We start from the raw sequence: 26,158 nt of genomic DNA on the forward strand, positions 1-26,158 counted from the left end.
CCGGAACTGCACCAGAAGGGCACAAGAGCTGTGAGTGGAAAAAGCCACAGAAAAAGCTCAGCCAAGGCTGACTCACTGGCTTCTGCCTATGGCAAGGACCATAACCCACAGGCAGAATCTTGGCTTGCAAGTTTAAAGGCACTCCCCATCCTTCTGAAGACCTCTCCAGATCCCTGGAAGTTGCTGTTCAGTTGTATGTTTTGTTCCTTGTGTTGTCTTACTTGGAGCTCACGTCTCTCTGGAGGCTTCACTAGAAGAGGTGGATGGGCCGGGCGCGGTGGCTCAAGCCTGTAATCCCAGCACTTTGGGAGGCCGAGACGGGCGGATCACAAGGTCAGGAGATAGAGACTATCCTGGCTAATTTTTAGTAGAAACCCCGTCTCTACTAAAAAATACAAAAAACTAGCCGGGCGAGGTGGCGGGCGCCTGTAGTCTCAGCTACTCCGGAGGCTGAGGCAGGAGAATGGCGTGAACCCGGGAGGCGGAGCTTGCAGTGAGCTGAGATCCGGCCACTGCACTCCAGCCTGGGCGACAGAGTGAGACTCCGTCTCAATAAAAAAAAAAAAAAAAAAAAAAAAAAAAAAGAGGTGGATGACATGCTAGTCCCAGCTCCATTCCATGCTTCCCCGAGCCCCTTCTGGCACTTCACCAGATACTGTCCTTTCCCAGTTGTGTCACCTCCTCTCTGTACTGTTTTGCCCAATGGACATCTATTTATTTCATCTTTATATGTGCAATCTGCTGTACAGAGGAGTGGGAGGGATAAAAGTCTCAAGAAAAAGATGACAGAAAAATAAAAAAGAATTGAAAGAAAATAGCTGATAAGGTCCTTTTGTTCATTCACAGCTTAAATATTTTCTACAAACCTGTATGACAAGTGCAGCACTAGTCATTGCACATGCACGCTTGTTCTCTGAGAGACTATAGCCCAGAGACAGGCTCAACATTAACCCAGCAATCCCGTGAGGAAGTCCAAGCCCCAGAAAGGCCAGTTAAATTGGTTCTAAGGGTGGCTTATCCTGTAGTTTCTGCAGGGAGAGTAGATGTTCAATGAAGAGTCAACAAAGGCAAGCACGGTGGCTCACACCTGTAATTCCAGCCCTTTGGGAGGCCGAGGCAGGTGGATCGCTTGAGCCCAGGAGATTAAGACCAGCCTGGGAAACATGGTGAAACCCTGTCTCTTACACAAAATACAAAAATTAGCTGGGCCTGGTGGCATGCGTCTGTAGTACCAGCTACTTGGGAAGGCTGAGGTGGGAGGATTGCTTAAGCCCGGGAGGCAAAGGTTGCAGTGGGCCAAGATCATGCCACTGCACTCCAACCTGGGTGATAGAGCAAGATTCTGTCTCAAAAAAAAAAAAAAAAAAAAAAGCCAACATGAACCTACTAACAATTTCCCAACTACCCTCCCCACAGGCTCCAATAAGTGTCATCAATTTCCCTAACCAGGCTTGGGGTATCGGGGTATTACCTTCATTCTCCAAGACTAGAGAATCTCCTACTCCTGCAAGGGCACAGGAGGTTGTGGCAGGGAGCTCACCACTGAGTCCCAAGACCTCTGCAAAGGCTTGTACAGAGGTCTCTTCATTTTTCCCTTCCACCATACCTGTAAAACAGATTGGCCTCCTACCATTTCATTGATGAGGGATACAATTAAGAAAGGCTCGGCCAGGTGCAGTGGCTCACACCAGTAATCCCAGCACTTTGGGAGGCCGACACAGGTGGATCATGAGGTTGGGAGTTCAAGACTAGCCTGACCAAGATGGTTAAACCCCATCTCTACTAAAAACACAAAAATTAGCCAGGCATGGTGGCAGGTGCCTGTAATCCCAGCTACTCGGGAGGCTGAGGCAAAGAACTGCTTGAACCCGGGAGGCGGAGGTTGCAGTGAGCTGAGATCGTGCCATTGCACTCTAGCCTGGGCCACAGGGCAAGACTTCATCTCAAAAAAAAAGAAAAAAAAAGAAAAAAAAGGAACAGCTACCAAGTGGAGAAAGCAGGGGCTCCAGAGCTTTACAATGTACACTGGTTCAGGTAAAAAACACCACTGCACTGGAGAATCACTTGAGTACAGGAGTTTGAGGCTGCAGTGAGCTATGATCACAACACCTGCACTCCAGCCCAAGTGACAAAGCAAGACTCTGTCTCTTAAAAAATAAAAAAATAGGCCGGGCGCAGTGGCTCACGCCTGTAATCCCAGCACTTCGGGAGGCCGAGGCGGGTGGATCACAAGGTCAGGAGATCAAGACCATCCTGGCTAACATGGTGAAACCCGGTCTCTACTAAAAATACAAAAACAATTAGCCGGGCATGGTGGAAGGCGCCTGTAGTCCCAGCTACCTGGGAGGATGAGGCATGAGAATGGCGTGAACCCAGGAGGTGGAGCTTGCAGTGAGGCGAGATTGCACCACTGCACTCCAGCCCGGGCGACAGAGACTCCGCCTCAAAAAATAAATAAATTAATTAAAAAATAAAGAATGCCACTGTAATACAAGAGGTGACCCGGCTGGGTGCGGTGGCTCACATCTGTAATCCCAGCACTTTGGGAGGCTGAGGCGGGCGGATCACGAGGTCAGGAGTTCGAGACCAGCCTGACCAACATGGTGAAACCCCATCTCTACTAAAAATACAAAAATTAGCCAGGTCTGGTGGTGCGTGCCTGTAATCCCAGCTACTCAGGAGGCTGAGGCAGGAGAATCGCTTGAACCTGGGAGGCAGAGGTTGCAGGAGCCAAGATCACTCCACTGCACTCCAGCCTGGGCAACAGAGTGAGACTCTGTCTCAAAAAAAAAAAAAAAAAAGAAAAGAAAAATTAGCTGGGCATGGTGGTGGGCGCCTGTAATCCCAGCTACCTGGGAGGCTGAGGCAGGAGAATGGAGTGAACCCTGGGAGGCAGAGCTTGCAGTGAGCTGAGATCGCACCACTGCACTCCAACCTGGGCGACAGAGCGAGACTCCATCTCAAAAAAAAAAAAAAAGAGGTGACTCACACAGCCCCCTTCCACTCTTCAATAAGTGTTTTGTGTACCAGGTACCAAGCTTCATAGGTATGAGGTCCTATGGGAAACTAAAAAGTGCTGAGATAAAACATATCAGAGGTGGTGACCCACTTTAGATCAAGCAAGGAAGGATCCTCTGAGTATCTGATACTGAGCAGACACCTAAAAGAAGGAGCTAGTCATGAATACAGTGGCGGGGAGGAGTCTACTCATTTTTGAATACCTTAAACACTTGATAATAAATTGGTTAAAAATAAAGAGCTCAGGGGCCAGGCATAGTGGCTCACATCTGTAATCCCAGTGCTTTGGAAGGCTGAGTAGGGAGGATCACCTGAACCCAGGAGTTCCAGACCAGTCTGGGCAACATGGTGAAACCTCATCTCTACAAAAAATATAAAAATCAGTCAGGCGTGGTGGTGTGTGCCTGTAGTCCCACCTACTCAGAAGGCTATGGTGGGAGGATCGTTTGAGCCTTGAAGGCCAAGGCTGCAGTAAGCTATCATCATACCACTGCACTCTAATTTGGGCCACAGAGCAAGATTCTGTCTCAAAAAAAAAAAAAAAAAAAAGCTTGGAATGTTCAAGAAGCTGAAAGACCAGAGAGATCAGAACAGGGTGGGGGTAGGAGAAAAGGTGACTATACCAGGTCAGGGTGAGGGGCTAGGAGGGTGGGACATCTGGAGTTTTATTCTAATGCTAAGAGAAGTCACTGATTGTTTTGCAGCAGGGCAGTGACTACACTTCAGGCCTCACCCTCACTTGTGCTGTTGAGGGAAGAAGGATGGGACTGGGAAGAGAGCAGGAGACCACAGCCCAGAATGGGCCTGGGTGAGGTGGAGGCAGTGGAGGGCTAAGAGGCTGAACTGGAGAGTCTCTGCAATGGCTGTCTAGTCATAGCCAGCCTCAACTCAAAATCCCTTTTCCTTACTGGGAGCCAGGAGACTAGATTATATACTAGCGCATGCTCTGGGTCACTGTTCCCTAGGCTCTTGGTAGAGACAGTTAACTAACCATCAGATGTTTTCTCCTCTATCAAACCTTAACAGGCTTTTTTTTTTTTTTTTTTTTTTTTTTTTGAGACAGGGTCTCGCTCTGTGGCCCAGGTGGGAGTGCAGTGGTGTGATCGTAGCTCACTGCAGTCTCGACCTCCCGGGCTAAAGTGATCCCCCTCCCCCCTGCCCCCGCCTCAACCTCCAGGGTAGCTGGGACTACGAGTACATGCCACCACACCCAGTTAATTGTTATATTTTTTTATGTTGCCTAAGCTGGTCTCAAACTCCTGGACTCAAGCAGTCCCAGATCTCAGCCTCCCACAGGGCTGGGATTACAGGTGTGAGCCACAGTGCCTGGCCAAGCAAGATACTTTCTCTATCCCTTCATCAACTATAAATTACTTGGGTACAAAGCATTTCCCAAAATGGCCAAATTTAAACAACAGTGTAAAAACATGGGAGGAAGTTAAGTGTTAAAGGTATGTCCAGAATTCTAATGCAAATCTTTTTTTAAAGCAAATTTTTTGACCTTGTGAGCACAATAAATCAAGGCACCAAAAATCACGACTTTCAACGTGAACCCTAGAGAGAATGTGAATCCTAGAGAGAATACAGACAAATTTGAGAACTGAGAACACCCACATCACCACCTAGGGAAGGCAACCTTTGAAACTGCTCCTCCCTGCTGTGGTAGGAGAACGCCCATCTCGTGCCTTATCCCTAGAACTTGGGAATATGCTACATTAGATGGCAAAAGGAACTCTGCAGATGTAATTAAAATACAAACTTTAAAATAAAGAGATTATCCTGGCTTCTCCGAGTGCACTAAATCTAATCTGAGCCCTGAAAAGCAGGATATTTTCTCTAGTTGAAATCAGAGATGTGGCAGAAGAACTGGCCCTCGCTGGAGGGAGACACATAAAAAGCATGAGAAAGAATTCGGGCAGCTTCTGGGAACAAAGATTGACTCCTGGCTAACAGCTAGTAAGGAAAGAGGGCACCTCAGTCCTACAAGCTCAAGGAACTGAATATGGCCAACAACATAAATGGGCTTGCAAGCAGGTTCCACCCCAGGGCCTCCAGTAAGAAATGCACCCTGCCAACATCTTGATTTCAGCCTTGTTAGGCCCTAAGCAGGAGACCTAGTGAAACCTACCTGGACCTCTGACCTACAGAAACTACCAGATGATAAATGTGTGTTTTTTGTTTGTTTTTGAGACGGAGTCCTGCTCTGTCACCAGGCTGGAGTGCAGTGGCGTGATATCGGCTCACTGCAACCTCCGCCTCCCGGGTTCAAGCAATTCTCCTGCCTCAGACTCCTGAGCAGCTGGGACTACAGGTGTGTGCCATCACACCCAGCTAATTTTTGTATTTTTAGTAGAGACAGGGATTCATCGTGTTGGCCAGGATGGTCTTGGTCTCTTGACCTCACGATCCACCCGCCTCAGTCTCCCAAAGTGCTGGGATTACACGCGTGAGCCACCACGCTCGGCCAAATGTGTATTGTTTTAAGATGCTAAATTTGTGGTAATTTGTTAGAGCAGCAATAGAAAAATACACAAACAGCAATCTCCAAAAAAAAAAAAAAAAAGAACTCAATTCTCCTGGAAGCAAAATAAAGCTAAGTTAGGAAATATCCAGTCACTCTCAACACCCATAAACTCTTCAAGCACCCTCCCAGTCCTCTAACACTTTCCCTGCCCCCATTTTCTGTGATGACAACTCACCCTTCCAGTTCTTAAATTCAGGGCTTTCCAAAGAAGAACCCTTGCCCTGGGGACTTTTCTTGCAGGAACCCTGAAGTGGGATATCTCTCAAGATTTCACCTACAGATAACTACAGTGTATCATTAAAACACTGTTCACTGATTGTGCAATATCCCCAGAAATATCCCAAGGCTATTCTTCCCAAAGCCCATAGCTACTAACTCTACAGTCCCTACTCTTTCCACTGTACTGAAAGGTTTCCCAGCATTCAGCCTGGCTTCCTTCCTTCCACAATGCTTCACCCTACACCCCACCCCCCTCCATCCAGTTAGTCATCAAGAATTGTCTACATTCCCCTTCCTCTGGAATCTGTCTTCCTCTTTCAGTTTCTACCACTGTCTAATGCAGGCCTTTATAATCTCCCGACCGACTAGGTCATGCCACAATCATTTCATGGAGCAATGTGGCAGGCAGTGAGCTAGCAGTGAGAATACAAGGATGAAAAAGGACAGGTTCCCCACTCCCTGCAAATGTTCAAACTCCCTTAATGGCTTAACTGGTCTCTCTTCTCTGTCCTTTATCCATCTCCAGGGACTCTAGGGATATTCCCAACACTGGCATTTCACTACTTCAAAGAATGCCACATGCCAAACACAGGCTCAACTCCTTAGCACAACACCCCCACTAAAGTGCTAGTACCCGCTCACCCTCATTCCATTATCTCCTGAGCTCCCTTACTCCTCGAGCCCCGGAACTCTCAGCCTACAAGGTCCTCCCTCCACGCAGTAAATGCACATGTTTCCTAACTCCTCAGCTTGGAATGGTGGCTATTTACACTCCTACTTGTCTTTCTAGGACTCAATTTATTCGTCACCTACTCACTAGACTGCCCCTGGTCTGCTCAAGTTAACCGCCGCTTCGCAAGAAACCCCTGCAGTATACACAACATTACAGACGCACAAGACTGCACCGTGACGGTTCCTTTACCGACAATGCCATCCCTCAGGAAAGGGGCTGTGTCTCCGGCAAATCTGTGGCGAGCACAACACGCCAATAAGCTCAGTTAAAAACTGCTAATAGAAACAAGCAGTCGGTGGTAAGGGGCTAGAGTTCCTCTGGGCGGGGCCACTGACCCCAGTTCTTCACTCTCTCCTCCAGAAACGACGATCGCTTCCTGACAGCGGCTTCCTGCCATCCTTTGGCAAAGTCCACATTCCTTCGGGGGGTCACCCTTAGATCCTCCGTCCCACCGCCCACACCCCAAACAACTACCTTCCCAATCTCATCTTACATCCACCCTCCTCCCATCACTTTCTCTCACCGTTGACGCGCTTTTCTGGAAGAGAAAACATGAAGTACCCAGCTCTGCTAAACACACCACAGCCGGTTGCCTCTCTCCCTTTCCCTATTCAGTGTGGTTCAAAAAGCGGGGGAAAGTCTGCACCCAAAGCACACAAATGACGAATGAGAAAGCTCAAGACGATGATTCATAAGCCAGGGCTCGTTGGTTTGCAGAGCTCGGCCCCAGGAAAGCTAACGAGCAGTCCATGTCGGGAACAGAGGGGAGAGACAGGGGAGGCCCGCGCCCTGGGACCCACGCAAATCCCCGGCGCCTTCTGTCTCCCGGAGCCCTAGGTTTCTCACGGATCCGGCCCTGGCCTCGCCCGCCACGCGAAGGAGGAAGGCCCCGCAATCCAGCCCCCTGCCCCGACCACTACTCACATTTGACTGACCAGCTTCTGCCGGAAGGCGGTGCTCCGCCAGTCGGTCTCTTGCCCTGAAACGTCCATGCCTGTTCCCCAGCTCCCGCCGCCCGTAGCCCGCCCCGCCGCGACCGCCGCTGCCTCAGCCACAGAGCCAGGCCCAAACCCGGAAACCGTCCGCGGCGCCTCGGCCGGGGCCGGAAGTGAAGGGGGGTTGTGGGAAATGGAGTCTCACGCATAGGCCTGTGGGAAATGAAGTTCCCCGCCGAGGACGAATCGGTCTCAGCTCCGCCCAGCTGGGAGACACACGCCTCTCTTCCAGTGCAGCTGTCGAATAGGGCAGGTGCTCCCGCAGCAGGCCCGCGCCTGACAGCCTGCATCTTCTGCGACTCTTCAGTGTGCTGGCCTTATCTACTCCCTGACATCCAGACCCCTCCAGGATGCCGGGCCAAGCTGCCAGCTATCTGCTATCTATAGTAATGTTAGGGAGAGACTGTTTGTCAAATATGTGTGGGTACCTACTGTGTGCCAGTGCAATGTGATCTGGGATCTGCTTTCCTGCGACTGCCTGCTAGCACCGCCTCCGAAAAGCGACCAGATGGACTCTCATCACCGCTTTGCTCTTAGATTTTTTTGAATCTCACATGTCACCAATGGCTGTATTTGGGGGTTGCGGATGTGAGGCCCCTAAACCACGTTTATCAATTTTTAGACATGGGCTTTCCCCTTTGACCAGCAACCATGTCCCCTTCATGGAGAACTCAGCCTAGCTAGTAGCTGGAGGCCAGATGTCAAACGAATTTGATAGGTGAAGGTGAGCGAGCTGAAGGTGGGATGAGGGGTTATGGGGGCCTGAGAATACTTTTAGGAATGTAAAAGTTCTGCCTCCTCGGAACTATGGGGCCTTTATCTGTTACCCCGAGGAGGGAGGTGACGTGAGGAAAATCTGGAGCCCAAGTAGTTCATAAGTACCAGGTGGACACCAACCAATACGGGCCTCAGAGAGTGTGGACTGGCACCTACTGAAGCCTAAGTGCCAGGCCCCTGCTAGGCACTGTACGCCCCTTGAAACTGTGCCCCAAACAGGAGGTTGAGGGTGGTAGGGAGTGGGTGGGAGAGGAGTGAGCATTCTCCCCAAAGAGGCCTCTCTTGCCAACAGGGTGTCAGGTCTTGTGTTGATGTGAGGGCTGTTCATGTTTTCAAACATTTTCTGCTCTAATACTCCCAAAGTTAATTTTTCTTTTTTTCTTTTTTTGAGATGGAATTTAGCCCTTCTTGGCCAGGCTGGAGTGCAATGGCACCATCTCGGCTCACTACAACCTCCGCCTCTGCCTGCAGGGTTCAAGCAATTCTCCCACCTCAGCCTCCCCAGTAGCTGGGATGACAAGTGTACCCCACCATGCCTGGCTAATTTTTGTATTTTTAGTAGAGACAGGATTTCACCGTGTTGGCTGGGCTGGTCTCGAACTCCTGACCTCAGGTGATCCGCCTACCTCGGCCTCCCAAAGTGCTGGGATTATAGACATAAGCCACCGTGCCCGGTGGCAAAACTAATTTTTTTTTTTTTTTTTTTGAGATGGAGTCTCGCCCTGTTGCCCAGGCTGGAGTGCTGTGGTGCCATCTCGGCTCACTGCAACCTCTGCCTCCCAGGTTCAAGTGATTCTCCTGCCTCAGCCTCCCAAGTAGCTGGGATTACACATGTCTGCCACTAAGCCTGGCTAATTTTTTGTATGCTTAGTAGAGACAGGGCTTCACCATCTTGGCCAGGCTGAAAACTAATTTTTAAAAACTGTATCTAGAGTGTTCATCTTGTCCGGGGTTGCCCAGGAAATTCCACATTTTAGTGTTCTTTTACTTTTTTTTTTTTTTTTTTTTGAGACAGAGTCTCGCTCTGACACCCAGACTGGAGTGCAGTGGCACAATCTCGGCTCACTGCATCCTCCGCCTCTCGGGTTCAAGTGATTCTCCTGCCTCGGTCTCCTGAGTATCTGCGACTACAAGCACCTGGCACACAACTGGGTAATTTTTGTATTTTTGGTGGAGACAGGGTTTCACCATGTTAGCCAGGATGTTCTCAATCTCCTGACTGGGTGATCCACCCACCCTGGCATCCCAAAGTGTTGGGATTACAGGCGTGAGCCACCGTGCCCGGACTTGTTTTTTTTTGTTTTTTTTTTTGAGACAGTCTTGCTAGGTCGGCCAGGCTGGAGTGCAGTGGCACCATCTCCACTCACTGCAGCCTCTGCCTTCCAGGTTCAAGTGATTCTTATGCCTCAGCCTCCCCAGTAGCTGGGACTACAGGTGAGTGCCACCACACCCAACTAATTTTTTTTTTTTTTTAGTAAAGACGGGGTTTCACCATGTTGCCCAGGCTGGTCTTGAACTCCTGACAGGTGATCCGCCTGTCTCAGCCTGTCTCACTGTGCCCAGCCCCAGGTTTACATTTTGAAAGTCCTGTGTTCTGGCTGGGCGTGGTGGCTCACGCCTGTAATCCCAGCACTTTGGGAGGCCCAGGCAGGTGGATCACCTGAGGTCAGGAGTTCCAGACCAGCCTAGTCAACATGGTGAAACCCCATCTCTACTAAAAATACAAAAATAGCCAGGCATGGTGGTGTGCGCCTGTAATCCCAGCTACTCGGGTGGCTGAGGCACGAGAATCACTTGAAACCAGGAGGTAGAGGTTGCAGTGAGCTGAGATCGTGCCATTGCACTGCAGCCTGGGCGACAAGAGCGAAACTGTCTCAAACAAACGAACGAACATGTTAATAGGGTACTCAGGACAACCCTCCCTCTTCTGCACTGTGGTTGATGGAGCCACAGACACATAATTCACAGACACAGGCAGAGAGAGGCCTGGAACTTTGCCGGGAGTTTGTCATCACAATAAAATTGAGTGACTATTCCCTTTGGTATTTTCCCCAGAGCTCTTTTTCTACTTGTCCCTGCATTGGGTTGGTGGTGCCCAGGGCAATGATCCCTGGTGAGAGACCTGGAAAGGTGGACCAGGGAAAGTAGGAGGCCATGGGAAGGTTGATCATGAAGTGGACTTGCCCTCTCTTGACACTGTAGACCCTCCTGGGATCCCCCATCTGGATGTTGATGGTTTAGATGTCTGAGAATAAATGATGGAGGAGGCCGAGAGTATGCAGAGGCCAGACCTGCATCCCACACTATGTTCTGGGGATCCTCATCTCGGGGGAGATCCTCACTGCTCATGTGGCCATGTCTCTAGTCCCCAGGTTCCTGCAGGCTACTGTGCCAAGGCTGTTTCCACTCAATGGCCACATATTTCCTGGACACCATTCTGGGCTCTGCAGGAGGTAGGAGGTGGAAGCTTCCCAGGCAGATCAAGCTTCCCCCTCGAGAGCTTAGCACAAGCCCTTTGAGCCTGTGGCTGTCTCCCTACAGCCTCACCTCTAATCTTCCTCCTTACTTTGGCACTCAGTCCCTGGGAGGTGATGACCTGCCCCGCATTCCATCCTAGCACCAGCCAGATGTAACTCCTCTGTGTGTTTGGCCCGGAGCCTGTAATCGCTTATGTATGTGGAGGTAGGGAGGGAGTGGTTGTTTTTTCTTTTCTTTTCTTTTTTGAGATAGAGTCTCACTCTGTTGCCGAGGCTGGAGTGCAGTCGTGCAATCTCGACTCATTGCAACCTCCACCTCCTGGGTTCAAGCAATTCTCCTGCCTCAGCCTCCCAAGTAGCTGGGACTACAGGTGTGCGCTGCCATGCCTGGCTAATTTTTTTGTATTTTAGTAGAGACAGGGTTTCAACATGTTGCCCAGGCTGATCTCGAACTCCTGAGTTCAGGCAATCCGCCATCCTTGGCCTCCCAAAGTGCTGGGATTACAGACATGAGCCACCACGCCCGGCGGTTATTGTTTCTAAAAGCCATACATGGTAGAAACTTTAGAAAGGCCCAAACATTACGAATCCCATCATCCAGAGGCAGCATTGTCAGTATTTTGGTAAATTTTCTTGTCCTCTCTGTTCGTTTAAAAACTGTAATGGGGGCCAGGCACAGTGGCGCACATCTATAATCCCAGCATTTTGGGAGGCTGAGGTGGGCTGATCACCTGAGGTCAGGAGTTCAAGAGCACTCTGGGCAACATGGTGAAACCCCGTGTCTACTAAAAATACAAAAATTAGCTGGGAGTGGTGGCACATGTCTGTAATCCGGCTACTTGGGAGGCTGAAGCAGGAGGATCACTTGAACCTGGGAGGCGGAGGTTGCAGTGAGCTGAGATGGCACCACTGCCCTCAAGCATGGGCGACAGAGTGAGACTCCGTCTCCAACAAACAAACAAACAAACAAAAAATGTAATGGATCATGCTGTAGATGCCATTTGAATCCTGTGTTGTAAACCTAATGTTAGAGCCTAGGTATTTTCATAAGTATTAATTTATTATTAACTAAAATTTTCATTAAAATTTAATTATAATTTTGATTATAGAATTACATCATGGGTAAATCTATATACCACCAAGTGTAACAAATTTTTTTTTTTTTTTTTTTTTTGAGACAGAGTCTCGCTCTGCCGCCCAGGCTGGAGTGCAGTGGCGTGATCTTGGCTCACTGCAAGCTCCGCCTCCCGGGTTCACGCCATTCTCCTGCCTCAGCCTCCCGAGTAGCTGGGACTACAGGCGCCCGCCACCTCGCCCGGCTAGTTTTTTTGTATTTTTTAGTAGAGACGGGGTTTCACTGTGTCAGCCAGGATGGTCTCGATCTCCTGACCTCGTGATCCGCCCGTCTCGGCCTCCCAAAGTGCTGGGATTACAGGCTTGAGCCACCGCGCCCGGCCAAGTGTAACAAATTTAAAAGGCGATTTTAAGGCCGAGCAGGTGTGGTGGCTCACACCTGTAATCCTAGCACTTTGGGAGGCTGAGGTGGGTGGATCACCTGAGGTCAGGAATTTGAGACCAGCCTGGTCAAATGGTGAAATCCCATCTCTACTAAAAATACAAAAATTAGCTAGGTGTGGGGGCGTGCGCCTGTAGAGGCAGGAGAATTGCTTGAACCCGGGAGGCAGAGGTTGCAGTGAGCCAAGATTGCACCAGGGCCCGGTGTCACTCCAGCCTGGGTGACAGAGCGAGACTGCATCTCGAAAAACAAACAAACAAACAAAAAAACCCAGACAATTTTAATAGCAGTATCATATGCCATATCTATGAATCTCTCACGCCTTGCTCACTCCAACATTCTTGGACATGTAAGTCGACAGTGTCATCTTGGTGCACAGTTTCAGAAATTGTCCTGAATCCAGGCTTTAGAAATGTATCCTGGGGCCGGATGCAGTGGCTCATGCCTATAATCCTAGCACTTTGGGAGGCTGAGGCAGACAGCTCACTTGAGGTCAGAAGTTTGAGACCAGCCTGGTCAACAATACCCAACCCTATCTCTACTAGAAATACAAAAAGTAGCCAGGTGTTGTGGCACATGCTTGTAATCCCAGCTACTGAGGAGGCTGAGGCAGGAGGAGGATCACTTGAACCCGGGAGAGGGAAGCTGCAAGTGAGCCGAGATGGAGCCACTGCACTCCAAGCCTGGGTGACAGTGTGAGACTCTGTTTCCAAAAAAAAAAAGAAATGCATCCGGGATCTGTCCATCCACGGGTGCTGATATGGTTTGGCTGTGTCCGCAATGAAATCTCAACTTGAATTTTATCTCCCAGAATTCCCAAGTGTTGTGGGAGGGACCCTGGAAGGTAATTGAATCAAGGGGCAGGTCTTTCCCAAAAATAAGTCTCACAAGAACTGATGGGTTTATCAGGGGTTTCTGCTTTTGCTTCTTCCTCATTTTCTCTGGCCCTCACTGTGTAAGAAGTGCTTTTCACCTCCCGCCATGATTCTGAGGCCTCCCCAGCCATATGGGACTGTAAGTCCAATTTAACTTCTTTTACGTCCCAGTCTTGGGTATGTCTTTATCAGCAGCATGAAAACAGAATAATACAGGTGCTGTCACGGCGGATGTTGCTTGCCAGTCAGGTGCTCCTGTTCTCAGGTCTCACCATCCTGTCCTAGCGAATCATGCACATGGAAGTGCTCATCCAGGTGGGATATGAGCCTCTTCCCCCAACAGGACGAAATATTTTGGGGTGGCAAGTATGTCAGCTTTCTCATTTCTTTTGTTATGCTCTGAACATTGCCAGCATTGACAGGAGGCATGGGTTGCTCACAGGCTTAACTCCATGACTGCATTTGGGGGTCCTTGGAACTGTGGTCCATGGTAAAGTTTTTTTTTTTTGTTTTGTTTTTGTTTTTTTTTTTTTGAGACGCGGTCTCGCTCTGTCACCCAGGCTGGAGTGCAGTGGCCGGATCTCAGCTCACTGCAAGCTCCGCCTCCCGGGTTCACGCCATTCTCCTGCCTCAGCCTCCCGAGTAGCTGGGACTACAGGCGCCCGCCACCTCGCCCGGCTAGTTTTTTGTATTTTTTTTTTTTTTTTTTTTTTTTTGAGACGGAGTCTCGGTCTGTCGCCCAGGCTGGAGTGCAGTGGCCGGATCTCAGCTCACTGCAAGCTCCGCCTCCCGGGTTCACGCCATTCTCCTGCCTCAGCCTCCCGAGTAGCTGGGACTACAGGCGCCCGCCGCCTCGCCCGGCTAGTTTTTTGTATTTTTTAGTGGAGACGGGGTTTCACTGGGTTAGCCAGGATGGTCTCGATCTCCTGACCTCGTGATCCGCCGGTCTCGGCCTCCCAAAGTGCTGGGATTACAGGCTTGAGCCACCGCGCCTGGCCGTTTTTTGTATTTTTTAGTAGAGACGGGGTTTCACCGGGTTAGCCAGGATGGTCTTGATCTCCTGACCTTGTGATCCACCCGTCTCGGCCTCCCAAAGTGCTGGGATTACAGGCTTGAGCCACCGCGCCCGGCCCCATGGTAAAGTTTTATAGCATTACCAGGAGTGTGACAAGGGTGAGAAGTTAGGACCTGGATATGAACAAAAAGAAATCTCATCTTCCTTTGACCAAATCATCAAGGAAACAACTCAAGAGATGATCGTTTGTTCAGCTGCTGCCCTTATCACGTCCCTTCCATGTGCTCACTCTAAGATCTATGGCACAATTCACTGGGAAAGAATCCAAGTTCTGTGGACTTTGTGACACCATACTAACCATTTATCAGAAAGAGGGTATCCTAGGATTTTTCCCAGGTCTTGTTCCTCACCTCCTAGGTGACGACATTTCTTTGTGGCTGTGTGACTCACTAGCCTACCACCTTGTTGATACCCATGCAATGGACAGTGGGGTTTCTATCATGAATGAAATGAAGAATTATTCTCAAGCTGTCACAGGATTTTTTTTGCCAGTATGTTGACCTATCCCTTTGTGATTGCCTCCCATCTTATGGCTGTTAACAACTGTGGTCTTGCTGGTGGATGCCCTCCTTACTCCCCAATATATACTTCTTGGATAGATTGCTGAGGTATGCTACGAAGAGAAGAAATATGAGCCTAGGAAATAGCTTGTTTTTCCAGATACAAGCCCTTTGGGAAGAGAAGACTTATTGTTGTGACCTGAGAATGTTAATATGAAGATGTGGGGCAGGGACTGTGACATTTCTATAGTTTCAGATGCACAGGATTATGGGAGAGAATGTTGATTTGTATATAATTTGGCATGCTTTCGAAATAATCATTTACTCTTGGGGAAAAGCAGAAATGCATCCTGGGTCTCAGGGACAAACATATTAAGGCTCTTTATATAATTTCACACATTACAGATATTACAGGATAATTTTCAAAAATAGGAGGCTGAGGTGGGAGGATTGCCTGAGCTCAGAAGTGAACCCAGGAGGAGTTGGAGGCTGCAGTGAGCTATGATTTCACCACTGCACTCCAACCTGGGTAACAATGAGACCCTGTCTGAGGAAAACAAAAAATCAAAAATAGGTACAGCCATAACTGTTCTGATACTAACTCATGTTAAAAAACAAGGTTTCACTTGGGCCACAAAACAAGACCTGATCTCTACAAAAAAATAAAATTAGCCATGTGTGGTGGCACATATCTGTAGTCCCAGCTACTCGGGAGGCTGAGGTGGGAGGATCATTTGAGCCCAGGAAGTTGAGGCTGCAATGAGTTGAGATTGCCCCTGCACTCCAGCCTCAGTGACATAGCAACGCCCTGTCTCAAAAAGAAAAAAAAAAAAAAATCCTCCCTTTTTTCTTTTTTCGAGACACAGTCTTGCTCTGCCACGCAGGCTGAAGTGCAGTGGCGCGATCTCGGCTCACTGCAAGCTCTGCCTCCCGGGTTCACGCCATTCTGCCTCAGCCTCCCAAGTAGCTGGGACTACAGGCGTGCCCACCACCTCGCCTGGCTAATTTTTGTATTTTTAGTAGAGACGGGGGTTTCACCCTGTTAGCCAGGATGGTCTTGATCTCCTGACCTCGTGATCCACCTGCCTTGGCCTCCCAAAGTGCTGGGATTATAGGTGTGAGCCACCATGCCTGGCCCTCTTGTTTTTTTTTTTTTAAACTTCCATGCATCAAGCAATTCATGTTTGTTTGTTTTGAGACGGAGTCTCACTCTCACCCAAGCTGGAGTGCAGTGGTGCCATCTTGGCTCACTGCAACCTCCACCTCCCGGGTTCAAGCGATTCTTCTGCCTCAGCCTCCCCAGTAACTGGGATTACAGGCGCATGCCACCATACTTGGCTAATTTTTTGTATTTTTAGTAGAGATGGGGTTTCACCATGTTGGCTAGGCTGGTCTCGAACTCCTGACCTCAAATGATCCACCTGCCTTGGTCTCCCAAAGTGCTGGGATTACAGGCATGGGCCACCACGCCCAGCCATGCAATTCATTTTTTTGAGACGAAGTCTCACTCTGTTGCCTGGGCTGGAGTATAGCAGCCCGATCTTGGTTCACTGCAACCTCCGCCTCCCCAGTTCAAGTGATTCTCCTGCCTCAGCCTCCCAAGTAGCTGGGATTACAGGCATGTACCACCATGCCCAGCTTTTTTTTTTTTTGAGATGGAGTCTCGCACTGTCTCCCGGGCTGGAGTACAGTGGCACAATCTCGGCTCACTGCAACCTCCACCTCCCAGGCTCAAGCGATTCTCCTGCCTCAGCCTCCCGAGTAGCTGGGATTACAGGTGCCTGCCACCACACTCAGCCTTAATTTTATATTTTTAGTAGAGACCAGGTTTCACCATATTGGCCAGGCTGGTCTTGAACTCCTGACCTCAGTGATCCGCCCGCCTTGGCCCCCCAAACTGCTGGGACTACAGGGGTGAGCCCAGCTGTAATTAATTTTTATTGCACATTTTGCTCTTAGGTTGGATTGATAATTTTATTATCTTTACCATTTAGTAGTGATAACATAAACTTGTTTGACTAGTCTGTCAGTTTTCTTTTTTGAAACAGTCTTGCTCTGTTGCCCAGGCTGGAGTGCAGTGGGGGGATCTCAGCTCACTGCAAGCTCCACTTCCCAGGTTCACCCCATTCTCCTGCCTCAGCCCCCCCAAGTAGCTGGGACTACAGGCGCCTGCCACCACGCCTGGCTAATTTTTTGTATTTTTAGTGGAGATGGGGTTTCACCATGTTAGCCAGGATGGGCTTGATCTGCTGACCTCATGATCCGCCTGTCTTGGCCTCCCACAGGCATGAACCACTGCGCCTGGCCTAGTCCCATCAATTTTCAAACTAGCTTTATTTACTAAAGAATATCCCAGATCATGTAAACTAAAAAGCATTTGGATTAGTTTCTATTTTTCTTAAAATTTTGGTAACATTTAGCTTGTATGAATGCTCATTTACCTCCCTCTAAGACCAAAAATCCTTTTATGACACCACAGACAAAACAGACATCTTCAAAGGAGGGTACAATTTGAATAGAACTCCTTTAAGGGATTTAAAAAATTTAGGCCAGGCGCAGTGACTCACTGTAATCCGAGGTGGGTGGATCACTACATCAAGAGATCGAGACCATCCTGGCCAACATGGTGAAACCTCGTCTCTACTAAAAATACAAAAATTAGCTGGGCATGGTAGCTCGCACCTGTAGTCCCAGCTACTCAGGAGGCTGAGGCAGGAAAATCGCTTGAACCTGGGAGGCAGAGGTTGCAGAGAGCTGAGATAGCATCACTGCACTCCAGCCTGGAGACAGAGTGAGACTCTGTCTCAAAAAAATAAAATAATAATAATAATTCAGTTAATAATACTGAATATGGATATATATAATATTCAAACATACATACATACATATACACAAATATAAACACATAAACATAAAAACACAAATATCTTATAGCTTTCATTCCAAAATGGTAGTTGTGAGTCAGTAAAGCACAGTAATACAAACTCACTGTTCTCTCTCTCTCTCTCTCTCTCTATATATATATATATACTTTTTTTTTTTTTTTTTTTTTTTTTTTGAGACGGAGTCTCGCTCTGTCGCCCAGGCTGGAGTGCAGTGGCGCTATCTCGGCTCACTGCAAGCTCCGCCTCCCGGGTTTACGCCATTCTCCTGCCTCAGCCTCCCGAGTAGCTGGGACTACAGGCGCCCGCCACCTCGCCCGGCTAATTTTTTTGTATTTTTAGTAGAGACGGGGTTTCATTGTGTTAGCCAGGATGGTCTCGATCTCCTGACCTCGTGATCCGCCCGTCTCGGCCTCCCAAAGTGCTGGGATTACAGGCTTGAGCCACCACGCCTGGCCTTTTTTTTTTTTTTTTTAAAGAGATGGAGTCTTCCTGCTCTATTGCCAGGCTGGTGCAGTGGTCCAATCTTGGCTCACTGCAACCTCCGCCTCCTGGGTTCAAGTGATTCCCCTGCCTCAGTCTCCCAAGTAGCCGGAACTACAGGTGCGTGTCACCACACCTGGCTAATTTTTTTTGTATTATTAGGAGAGACGGGGTTTCACCATATTGGCCAGGCTGGTCTCAAACTCCTGACCTTGTGATCTGCCTGCCTCGGCCTCCCAAAGGGCTGGGATTACAGGGGTGAGCCACCACACCTGGCCCCCCAAAAAAAAGACTTTAAAAAGGGTTTTCATTTGCCCAGTTTCCAAACAGTTTCATTTTTTCTCTTTTTATCCTTAGATGGTTGTTTTTGCAGGATTTTGAGTCCCTTTAGGGGAGGGAGCCCTAATGTTTAAGTGACTGAAGTGCTGAAGTGGAAAAAGTTCTGGCAGGTTGGACTGAATTGGGACATATCAAAGGAATCAAGGAAATTGGAGGAAATATCAAAGGTGGCAAAAGGAGGAAAGGGGAGCAAAAGCAACTGGAAAGGAGAAATCTCAGAGGGGCTTGTTTGGGGAGATTGCAAGTTTCCCAAAGAACCCAATGAAGTTGTCCATTATCCTTAGCAAAAATCATGGCAATACAGAAAGGAAGCAGGAGGCAGAGCCGGTAGAGGGCAGGGACTCCAGAGAGGGGCTTTAGGTGACCAAGAAGACCCCAGTGGAGAAGCAGGATCCAATAGAGAGAATATCAACTTCTTACGCCATCTTCTTTTCTGTTTTTTGAGATGGAGTCTCACTCTGTTGCCCAGGATGGAGTGCAGTGGTGTGATCTTGGCTCACTGCAGCCTCCGCCCGAGTTCAAGCGATTCTCCTGCCTCAGCCTCTCAAGTAGCTGGGATTACAGGTGCCTGCCACTGCACCCAGCTAATTTTTTTTGTATTTTTAGTAGAGATACGGTTTCACCATCTTGGCCAGGTTGGTCTCGAACTCCTGACCTCGTGATCCACTCGCCTCAACCTCCCAAAGTGCTGGGACTACAGGCGTAATCCCAGCTGGGCACTGAGCCACTGTGCCCAGCCCCGATTATGCCATCTTCTGATCATAGAGCTGTTAAAAAAAAAAAAAAATTTCAAATATCTCATTATCAGTTTTCAGCCAGAACAGATAGTACATATTCCTGGCAGTACTGAACACTCTTCCCTACCACCACCCTGCCCACCCACCACTTTTCTTCTTGTAAACCAAAGGTACCTACCAACAAACTGAGAACCAAAACCAATAAGCATTTTATGACTTAACCATGGACAAAAGAGATATCCTCAAGGCTGGGCACAATGGGTCATGCCTGTAATCTCAGCACTCTGGGAAGTCAAGGTGGGAGGACCACCTGAGGCCAGGAGTTCCTGACCAGTCTGGGCGAGACCCTGTCTCTTAAAAAGAGACAGAAAGAAAGATACCCTCCAAAGAGGGTGCACAAAGATTCAGCACTCTCAAATCCATACCATTTGCAAAGACATTCAAAAGAAAGAAGGTACCTTTGGTTTCTTTTGTTTTGTTTTGTTTTGAGATGGAGTCTCGCTCTGTCACCCAGGCTAGAGTACAGTGGCGCGACCTTGGCTCACTGTAACCTCTGCCTCCTAGATTCAACTGATTTTCCTGCCTCAGCCTCCCAAGTAGTTAGGATTACAGGCATGGGCCACCATGCCTGGCTAATTTTTTTGTAATTTTAGTAGAGATGGGGTTTCACCATGTTGATCAGGCTGGTCTCTAACTCCCGACCTTGTGATCTGCCTGCCTCAGCCTCCTAAAGTGCTGGGATTACAGGTGTGAGCCACTGTGCCCGGCCAGAAGGCACCTTTGTTGACACAGGTGACTAGGGATGTCATCTCGTACAGAACAGTGTCATGTCTCCAGTCATGGACTGACTCATCTATAACACCAATGAATATTGAGACAACAAAAACCCCTTATGGACTAGGCCCACTTATTACAAACTCCTCTGTCATGGTCAGAAAAAGAGAAGGTTCAGAACCTTGTCTTTGGCCGGGCGTGGTCCTTCATGCCTGTAATCCTAGCACTTTGGGAGGCTGAGACAGGTGGATTGAGGCCAGGAGTTCCTGACCAGCCTGGGTGAGACCCTATATCTTAAAAACAAAAGAGGCCAGGTGCAGTGGCTCACGCCGTAATCCCAGCACTTTGGGAGGCCAAGGCGGGCAGATCACCTGAGGTCAGGAGTTCGAGACCAGCCTGACTAACATGGTGAAACCCTGTCTCCACTAAAAATACAGAAATTAGCTGGGCGGAGTGGCAGGTGCCTGTAATCCCAGCCACTTGGGCGGGTGAACCGAGATTCCGCCATTGCACTCCAGCCTGGGTGACAGAGCAAGACTCCGTCTCAGAAAACAATTGAAAAAAAAGAAAAAAAGAAAAAAAAAAAAAAAAGACCACCCCTCGCAACATGGTGAATCCCCCTCTTTACTAAAAATACACAAAAAAATTACCTGGGTGAGGTAGTGTGCACCTGTAGCCCCAGCTACTCAGGAGGCTGAGGCAGAAGAATCACTTGAGCCCAGGATGCAGAAGTTGCAGTGAGCCGAGATCATGCCACTGCACTCCAGCCTCGGCGAAAGAGCAAGACATTAAAACAAAACAAAAACCAACCAAACAAACAAAAAACGAACCTTCTCTTTTTCTGACCAGGACAGAGGAGTTTGTAATAACGCAAGCTGTCCTAAAGCAAGCTGTCACTTGCACGCACTGGCTATTCAGAGATCGGGGAGAATATTCTCACTGGTCATAAAGCCAAGCTCTCAGGACACAAACAAAACAAACAGGAATGAGGTAGCTGTGCCTGGGAGGAAAGGATCAGTAACAAATGGTTACCCCTAAAACAAATTTAAGCAAGAGTCACAATGCGGATACAATATTTTCTTCTGCTAATTTGAATTTGGAAAGGAAGGGACAAGAAGTTTTTACCTTCTACTCTCAGCTGAGTACTACAGGCAGCGATCTGGGAGTCGACCTTGGTAAGAATGCTTACCTTTTGCCAGTTGTCCCAAGTGGGGTGTCTTTGCCACCTCATTTGTTTGCTGGGTGCCAGAAAGAGTAGGGGGAAAGGAAATATTTTTTCCTCACCTATCACAAGGTTCCTGGTTGACACCCCTCTAACAAAGGACAGATTAACAAGAGAAAAGCATATCAATTTATTCAATATAAATTTTATATGACACAGTAGTCTTCAGAAAAAAGCCCCAGTGTCCAGTGAGGGGTACATTCTCTGCCTTTTTTTTTTTTTTTTTTTTTTGAGACGGAGTCTCACTCTGTTGCCCAGGCTGGAGTGCAGTGGTGTGATCTCGGCTCACTGTAAGCTCTGCCTCCCAGGTTCATGCCATTCTCCTACCTCAGCCTCCTGAGTAGCTGGGACTAGAGGTGCCCACCACCATGCCTGGCTAATTTTTTGTATTTTTAGTAGAGCCGGGTTTCATCGTGTTAGCCAGAATGGTCTCGATCTCCTGACCTTGTGATCCGCCCGCCTCGGCTTCCCAAAGTGCTGGGATTACAGGCGTGAGCCACCGCGCCCAGCCAATTCTCTGCCTTGAAGATGGTGCTTATTACAGCGTCCTCACCTGGCAAAAGTAGGGGATGAACTCCCTCAAACCTCTTTTATACGCTGATCCCATGGTGACTTCACCCTCATGACCTAAACCCCTCCCAAAGGCCCTACTTTATAATAGTATCACACTGAGGATTCAGTTCCAACATAGGAATTTTGGGGGTACCAACATTCAGACCACAGTGGCCTCCTTGTCGCTGCCCCAGGACTCCTTTTCCTCTCCTCTCTGGGTCCACCCTTACACCTGGTCCCATTGGGCCTTGGAGATCAGTCTTCCCCTACCTGAGGCCAAGCTGGGCCTCATCTTCCCCCAAACCTGCTCTTGCTCTGGCTCCCGTGTAGCCAGGGTGGGCCTACTTCCCCACCCATCTCCTGGGCTCAATCTTTACACATCACTGGATTTATACTGGGGAAGCTGCTTCCTTCCCGGGTTTCTAGCCTGCTCCACTCTCGTCTTCACTCTCTGCCTGTCTGAGACCAGGCACTATGGCTGGCTCCCTACTTAGTCTTCCTCTCCACCAGGTTGGCATCTGCCCACCCTGGCTAAAGGGTGCCCTCAGGGCTAAGTCTAGCCTCCAGAGGGCAGGGTCTGCTCTCCAACCTTCCCTTCAGGCTCAGAAATCCACTGGAATTATGAAAATTCCAGGAGGTATCCTGGAAACCTCCATACCACTCACTTTGAAGGATCTCACCTCCACGCGTTTGCTGACACTGTCCCCTTCATGGAATGCTTTTCTTACTCCCAAAGTCCTCGTCTGTTACACGTAGGGGGTTCTCCTCCAGAAAGCCTTTCTAGGAGGAAGCCCACTCGCATTTGGAACCTCTGCCTCTGGAGGCCAATCCTGTTCACCTGATCCTTGTCTGGGACCCTCAGTTATTTCTCTGGACTCAGCCAGGACAGCAATTCTCTTTCATCTATTTTCTTCCTTTTACATTCCCCTTCCACCTTTTTTTTTTTTTTTTTGAGACGGAGTCTCGCTCTGTCACCAGAGCGATCTCGGCTCACTGCAACCTCCACCTCCCGGGTTCAAGCGATTCTCCTGCCTCAGGCTTCCGAGTAGCTGGGAATACAGGTGCGCGCCACTATGACCGGCTAGTTTTTGTGTGTGTGTTTTAGTAGAGATGGGGTTTCACCATGTTGGCCAGGATGGTCTTGATCTCCTGACCTCGTGATCCGCCTGTCTCAGCCTCCCAAAGTGTTGGGATTACACGCACGAGCCACCACGCCCGGCCCCACCTTTCTTTTTAACCATGAGCCATCTCCAGCCATATCCTCCCCGCACCACTTTCTCCACCCTTCACAGTCCCTCTCAAAACCACAGTGTGGGACACGCCAATCTTATTCCATCAGGAGGCTCTGTGGCTCCAAGCTCTGGGCGCAGCCGTTACGGATACGCCTTGGAGGATGGGATCCGCTTGGAGGTGAGGTGGAGAAAAATGAATGCCAAGAGCCGCGCACGGACCTCTGGGACCAGGCTTTAAGACTGGGAATCAGATTTACTGCAAAATATCAGTAAAGGAACGGGCACACAAACTAGCACCTGTTCACCCTGGCGGTGTTCGGCGATTCTCCCCGATATCCCGCAGGGGGCGCGCTACCTTCAGCGGCACGGACAGCGGTGGGAGCCGGGAAGGAGCAGGCGCGGGAGGGAGGGAATGAGTGCGTGACGAAGGGAACGAAAAAAGGAGGGGAGGGGGAAAGAAGGGAATCAAAGAGGGAGGGAGGCAATGGGAGGGGGTAGAGAAGGAGGGAGGAAAAGCAGGGGGAAGTGAGACAAGGAAGGAAGGAATGAGAGAGGGAGGGGAGAACGAGAGTGAAGGAGGGAGGGAAAGGAAATGAAAGAGGGAGGGGATGAGGGGGGAGAGAGGGAGGGAGTGAATGAGTGAGGGAGGATGGGAATGGGGGTTAAGACAGGGAGGGAGGTAACGAGAGAGAGGGGAGAATGAGAGTGAAGGAGGCAGGGAGGGAATGAGTGAAGGAAGAAGGGAATGATGGGTGAGACAGGGAGGGAGGGAATGGGGATGGAGGGGAGAATAAGAGAGTAAAGGAGGGAGGGAGAGAATGAGAGGGGGGAGTAAGAGAGGAAGGGAGGAGAGAACAGAGTGAAGAAGCGAATGATGAAAGGGGAGGGAGGATATGAGCGGGGAGGGAGATAGTGAGGAAGGGCAGGAGGGAGTGAGTCGAGGAATGAGGGCAGGACCGAGGCAAGGAAAAAGTCAATGGGTTCAGAAGGCGCGACCCTCGGCAAATTCACTCATTCGTTGGTTCGGCCCCGCCAAGTGCCAGGTGCCGCGCTAGTGCGGGGACTCACTGAGCCTTGGCGGTCGCTGCTGTCCTCCGCAGAGCGCCGGAGGGGAGCCGCCCCCCGTCTCCCAGCCGCAGGGCCGCCCCGCGCTGCTACCCCGCCCGGCCAGGCACCCCTGGGCCCGCGTCCAACCCGCCCGGCGCCTGCGCGGCGCGCCCACGTGACGGCCGAGGGCCCCGCCCCGCCGGCGCCGCTGGCCCCGCCTCCGCCTCCCGCCTCCCGCCTCCCGCCTCCCTCCTGCTGCGAGCGCGGCCTCGGCTGGCGGCGGCACCAGGTCAGCTGCGAGGCGTGGGCCGGGCGGGTCGCGCGGCGGCGAACGCGGGGGGCGGGCGGCAAGCAGGCATCGCTGGGCCGGGGGCAAGCTAGCAGCGCGGAATCCGAGGGGCGCGGGGGCGGGCGCGGGCCGGAGGCGCGGGGGCGGCGACCTGAGGAGAGCCCGCGGCCTGACGTGGCGGGGACGCGGCCGGCGGGATCCCGGGGCGCGTAGAGGCCGGGATCTGGCGCTCGGCCGGGGGCCAGGGTGCGAGGCCTCCTCAGCGCGGCTGCGGGCGGGCCCTGTTGCCTGCGGCGGGTCCGAGGGCGGCCTTCCTGGCGGCGACCCTCCGCGCTGAAGCGGGCGGCCTTGCAACAGGCGGGCGACTTGGGGCCGGCCTGACGAGCCTCAGTTCCCTCAGTCGGGCCCGGGGACTGCAGCCGTAGGAGCCCAGCCCCGCCAGCTCGCCGGGTTTCCTGAGAGGAGCCGGAGATCGCGCTGTCAGTGCAAAATCACCAGAGCGCGAAGCGTCGGCTGCCAGTTCTGACCATTTTAGATTCGCTGCGGGCGGAGCCGAGTGGATCTGGGGCGGGTAGCGGGGCACCGCCACCTTTCGCCTGGGCTCCTCCCTGGGCGCCCTTGCTCCGGCCCTCCGCGGGGCCGGGCCTGGGTGCGCCGAGTGCCTCCAAGTCGGCTCCCTGGGAGGTTCTTCCAGAGCGCACCCTTTGGAAGGCTCCCCCGCTGGGAATCAGGACCCACTCCCTCTCTACCCGAGCCGCCCCCTTTGCCTTTGTGGCCGACCTTGCTTCATGCTGCCAAGGATTGAGTTTCTTTGAGGGGATACTGCTCGTTCGGGGGGCCTACAGAGGACTGAGGATATCTACTCAGTAAAATGGTAGCGAATTGAAAGTTCCTCTAAAATGATTTTGACTCTGCCATCCATCACTTCATAAAAATTCGTCTTATATCCTTCAGTTTGTACCTATGTGGCACATTAAACTTCCTTTCTGCTCCCCACTAAAACTTCGAACAGCACAAAACAGAGGGAACTTGGCTTGTGATGACTAGAATTGGGGATATGAGACTGGCGAAGAGCTTCAGGCTACAGTAGCCATGTGTCAAATGAAAATGGGGCCTGGGGGCGGGCGCAGTGGCTCTTGCTTGTAATCCTAGCACTTTGGGAGGCCAGGGTGGGTGGAAAACTTGAGGGCAGGAGTTAAAGAGTCCAGCCTGGCCAACACGGTGAAACCCCGTCTCTACTGAAAATACAAAAATTAGCTGGGTGTGGTGGCGCGCGCCTGTAATCCCAGCTATTCGGGAGGCTGAGGTAGGAGAATCGCTTGAACCCAGGAGATGAAGGTTGCAGTGAGCCAAGAACCTACCACTGTGCTCCAGCCTACACCATGTAGTGAAACCCCTTCTCTACAAAGAAAATTTGAAAAATTAGCCGGGCGCAGTGGTGAGCTCCTGTTGTTCCAGCTACTGAGGAAGCTGAGATGGGAGGACCACTTGAACCTGGGAGCTTGAGGCTGCAGTGAACCTCAAGCTGTCTCACCCCAGATAGCCAGGACTACAGGTGTACGCCACTATGGCTTGTTAGTTTTTAAATTTTTTGTAGAGAAAGGGTCGTGCTATATTGCCCAGGGTGGTCTTGAACTCCACCTACCTGGACCTCCCAAGGCACTGGGATTACAGGCATGAGCCACCATGCCCAGCCTACTTTGCACTTTTTTTTTTTTGAGACAAAGTCTCGCTGTTGCCCAGGCTGGAGTGCAATGGTGCAGTCTTGGCTCACTGCAACCTCTGCCTCCTGGGTTCAATCGATTCTCCTGCCTCAGCTTCCCCTTTCCTCAGCCTTTCGAGTAGCTGGGATAACAGGTGTGTGCCACCACACTCCGCTAATTTTTGTATTT

The 26,158-nt window shown here is 50.5% G+C and overlaps 2 protein-coding genes, 2 long non-coding RNA genes and 1 pseudogene across 55 annotated transcripts in view; 3 read left to right on the forward strand and 2 right to left on the reverse strand.

Moving 5' to 3' along the window:
• Positions 1–7,549, reverse strand: part of MED15 (mediator complex subunit 15) — an 86,114-nt gene extending 78,565 nt beyond the window's left edge. For 32 of the 49 annotated variants that reach the window (XM_077950640.1, XM_077950656.1, XM_077950647.1 and 29 more), the window contains exon 1: positions 7,419–7,549. Coding sequence is in view for 7 of the 49 variants with exons in the window: in XM_077950656.1 (XP_077806782.1) it covers positions 7,419–7,486 (68 nt within the window). In the remaining 42 variants the exon portion in view is untranslated. Of the gene's footprint in view, positions 1–6,829; positions 6,967–7,017; positions 7,305–7,418 lie in introns of those variants that run through there. The other 17 variants (XM_077950625.1, XM_077950622.1, XM_077950621.1 and 14 more) reach the window with 7 other exon arrangements.
• Positions 7,550–14,322: 6,773 nt separating this feature from the next.
• On the forward strand, positions 14,323–15,072 carry LOC100429984 (mitochondrial carrier homolog 2 pseudogene; annotated as a pseudogene).
• A 1,592-nt stretch (positions 15,073–16,664) lies between these two features.
• Positions 16,665–24,126, reverse strand: LOC144331931 (uncharacterized). Of its 2 annotated transcripts, XR_013399545.1 has the most exons (3): positions 23,999–24,126; positions 18,279–19,180; positions 16,665–17,323 (listed from the first exon to the last, which is right to left on the reverse strand). It is a non-coding gene; the product is annotated as an uncharacterized LOC144331931 (long non-coding RNA). The 2 variants fall into 2 exon arrangements; XR_013399546.1 differs by lacking the exon at positions 16,665–17,323 and having other exon boundaries at positions 18,385–19,180; positions 23,228–24,126.
• Positions 22,634–24,086, forward strand: LOC144331935 (uncharacterized). Its single transcript, XR_013399553.1, has 2 exons — positions 22,634–23,635; positions 23,789–24,086. It is a non-coding gene; the product is annotated as an uncharacterized LOC144331935 (long non-coding RNA).
• Positions 24,127–24,204: 78 nt separating the features above from the next.
• Positions 24,205–26,158, forward strand: part of KLHL22 (kelch like family member 22) — a 53,939-nt gene continuing 51,985 nt past the window's right edge. For 2 of the 3 annotated variants that reach the window (XM_077948097.1, XM_077948096.1), the window contains exon 1: positions 24,221–24,266. The gene's annotated coding sequence lies outside the window, so the exon portion shown is untranslated. 3 annotated transcript variants of the gene reach the window in all.

Source organism: Macaca mulatta, chromosome 10 (genome assembly GCF_049350105.2).
Source record: "Macaca mulatta isolate MMU2019108-1 chromosome 10, T2T-MMU8v2.0, whole genome shotgun sequence".
Taxonomy (NCBI): Eukaryota; Metazoa; Chordata; class Mammalia; order Primates; family Cercopithecidae; genus Macaca; species Macaca mulatta.